The 2,541-nt window shown below is 45.8% G+C and overlaps 1 protein-coding gene across 1 annotated transcript in view; it reads left to right on the top strand.

Moving 5' to 3' along the window:
• CIZ1 (CDKN1A interacting zinc finger protein 1) overlaps nt 1-2,541 on the top strand; it is a gene marked incomplete at its 5' end in the record, with an annotated part of 16,670 nt that overhangs the window by 1,077 nt on the left and 13,052 nt on the right. The window contains one exon of the mRNA XM_009070322.1: nt 1,501-1,667. Within this exon, the coding sequence (XP_009068570.1) occupies nt 1,501-1,667 (167 nt within the window). The remainder of the gene's footprint in view (nt 1-1,500; nt 1,668-2,541) is intronic.

Raw genomic sequence — 2,541 nt, forward strand, 5'->3', positions numbered from 1 at the left:
GTTGGTGTATATATAACCTTGTCAGGAAAAAGTCTGACTGCACTTCAGTCAGCCATGCTCCTTGCAGGTGTGTTTGATGTTGCCATGGGCTGACCTTTTCCCTGAAGCAAAATCTTCTCTTGAGAAGTTGTATTTAAGCAGTGTGCCAAGGGCCTGAGGCTAATTAGATAGAGCAGGATAAGGTATGTTAATTAACACTCTGCATGCACTTTGTCTTAGCATTATTCCTCTTCTTTTCACCTCTGTGTGCTGAGTTGTGACTCTTAGAATAACCTACACCACGTTCCATGGAATATGGTTGCCAATGTCCAGTGTGGCCCATCTTACGGGTCTGAATTTTTTTGGCCATTCAGGTATGGGTTACATGTAAGAATAGCTGATGCTGTAGCATTTCTGTCCCTGGGAAACATCAGCATAAATAATTCAGTGGCTGTGTGTGGCTTCAGCAGTGGGAATAGGAAAAGATAAATACTTCTTGTTGAAATGGATGTGTGGTTCTTTATAGATACCAAACTGCTGAGAGCAGATGATGATTTCTTGTCTTAGATTATTTTTTTAATATAGCTATGGCCTTTTCCAGTAAGGGATTATTTATGGGAAGTAATAATAGATTAGATTCCTTTCGAAGACAAGCATGGGGAGTAATTCCCATTGTGGTGCAGGCTTTAAACAGTGTAGCTTGGTTTTTCAGGTTTTGGGTGCCTGTCTCCAAACTTTGCTGCTCTGTTTTGACAGCTGCTGTGAAGCTGCAGTGTGCACTAGTTCCAGTGAGGGGGGGAAAATGGCACTTTAAGTCCAGGTTCCCAGAGTGATGCACAGCTGCTGAGGGTGTGAGTGAGGCATCTGGGTCCTTCCACTCCCTCAGCCCTGAAATGGGGATGGCAGGGACTGCCTTGGGAAGGAATTGCTGAGACTTGGTTAACAGTCTGTGGATGCTGAAAAGAACTGTTGAGAAAACAGAGCACTATAACTGGAGATGGCAGAGGCTGGAGTGTCAGAGTAGAGGTTGACAGGTTGAGCTTGCATGACAACCAGGTGGCAGAGAGCACTGTGAGATGTGTTTTTTGTAAAATCCAGTGTTGTTTTAAATGAGATGCTGTTACTGGCTTGTCCTGAGCAGCATCCGTGCCGTGGTGTGAGCTGTCAGCTGCACACACGTGGGCTGAATTTGCCTTTTTTTAGCAGGGAATTTTTGAAAAGTGAGACCTTGTTTGTTGCAAACACAAGTGCTACTGCGCTCAGGTCAAATAATTGCTCTAATCATCTTAGCCTGCAGTGACATAATTAAATAGCTTGATCCATAGTAATGGTTGCTATCACATCAGACGGTTCTGTGGGTGCTGAAGAGGCTAGAGCAGAGAGCAGCCACACAGTGCAAAGAGAAGGACAGGCCCTTGCACAGAGGAGCCCTTCCCCTCTATACTTGCAGTTTGCACAGGTGAAAGATGTTGCCTCCTTTGCACAGAGCAGGGAGGTGACACACTGTGTTTGCCTTTGCAGGAAACCTGCGTGGATTTAACATGACAGCGCCAGCACTGCAGCAGTTCTTCCCTCAGGCTACAAGACATTCCCTCCTGGGACCACCACCTGTTGGGGTCTCCTTGAAGCCAACTCGGCTGGGCTTCCCCAGCCTTCCCTTCCAGCGGCAGAACCGAACCTTCCGCAAGGTGAGCTCCTGCTGGGGAGCTTTGTGCTCCTTCTGCACTTGCAGCTGTTGACTCTGCTGGGGGCGGAGTACAAAGGAGAAGGGAGAGAGCCTTACAAAGAAAACTGCTTTGCATCATGCTGCTGACACAGAAATGTAGTAATAATTCCATCCCTAAGGTTCTTGTGCTCCGTGTTTACATTCACGATGCAAAGGTTTCTTGTCACTTCTTGCCCAAGCGAGAGAATTCCTCGTAGCAGAACTGTTTAAACCTGAGATATAAAAGGAGCCTTTAGAAGCACCAGCTTCAAAGTAATTACAACAGAAGAAATCCTGGCTGAGTGCTTTGCTCTTCCCAAGCAGTTTGTCGTTCCCAAATGACTTGCTCCTACCATGGACGTTTTGCCTCTTCGGGCTATTTTCCCTCTCTTTATTTATTCTTGTGCATTTTGTTAAATCTACAATAATATTTTTTTTGTGAAAACCTTTCTCACTTTCCACCATTAAGACCTCATTTGTATCCTGGTTGTATCTTGGTTAATTGGCTGCTACTTTTCTCCTCTTAGATCAGTTTTTGCATATTTCATCCCATTCTGTCAAAGAGATGTGGTGGATAAGGTAGATTTCTACTCTTGGACTGTCCTTTCTCCAGAGTCTAGATAAAGGGGATTGTTTTGGACTATTCTTTTTCCTGCCCTTGCACCGCTGGCCAGACAGAGTCCCCCTGTCCCTACTCTCTGTACGCAGTTGTATCTCCTACAACTGCTGCTTAAAGCATGGGGGAGGTGTCCTGGGCTGCCTGTGGATCTGAGGTGCCTCACTCTGACCATGTAAACTTGCCTTAGGCAGAGTAGTCCATTGTAAACCACCTCTTCATGTCCATTTCTGCATGCTGG

This window comes from Acanthisitta chloris, unplaced genomic scaffold (assembly GCF_000695815.1).
Source record: "Acanthisitta chloris isolate BGI_N310 unplaced genomic scaffold, ASM69581v1 scaffold39362, whole genome shotgun sequence".
Lineage (NCBI taxonomy): Eukaryota > Metazoa > Chordata > Aves > Passeriformes > Acanthisittidae > Acanthisitta > Acanthisitta chloris.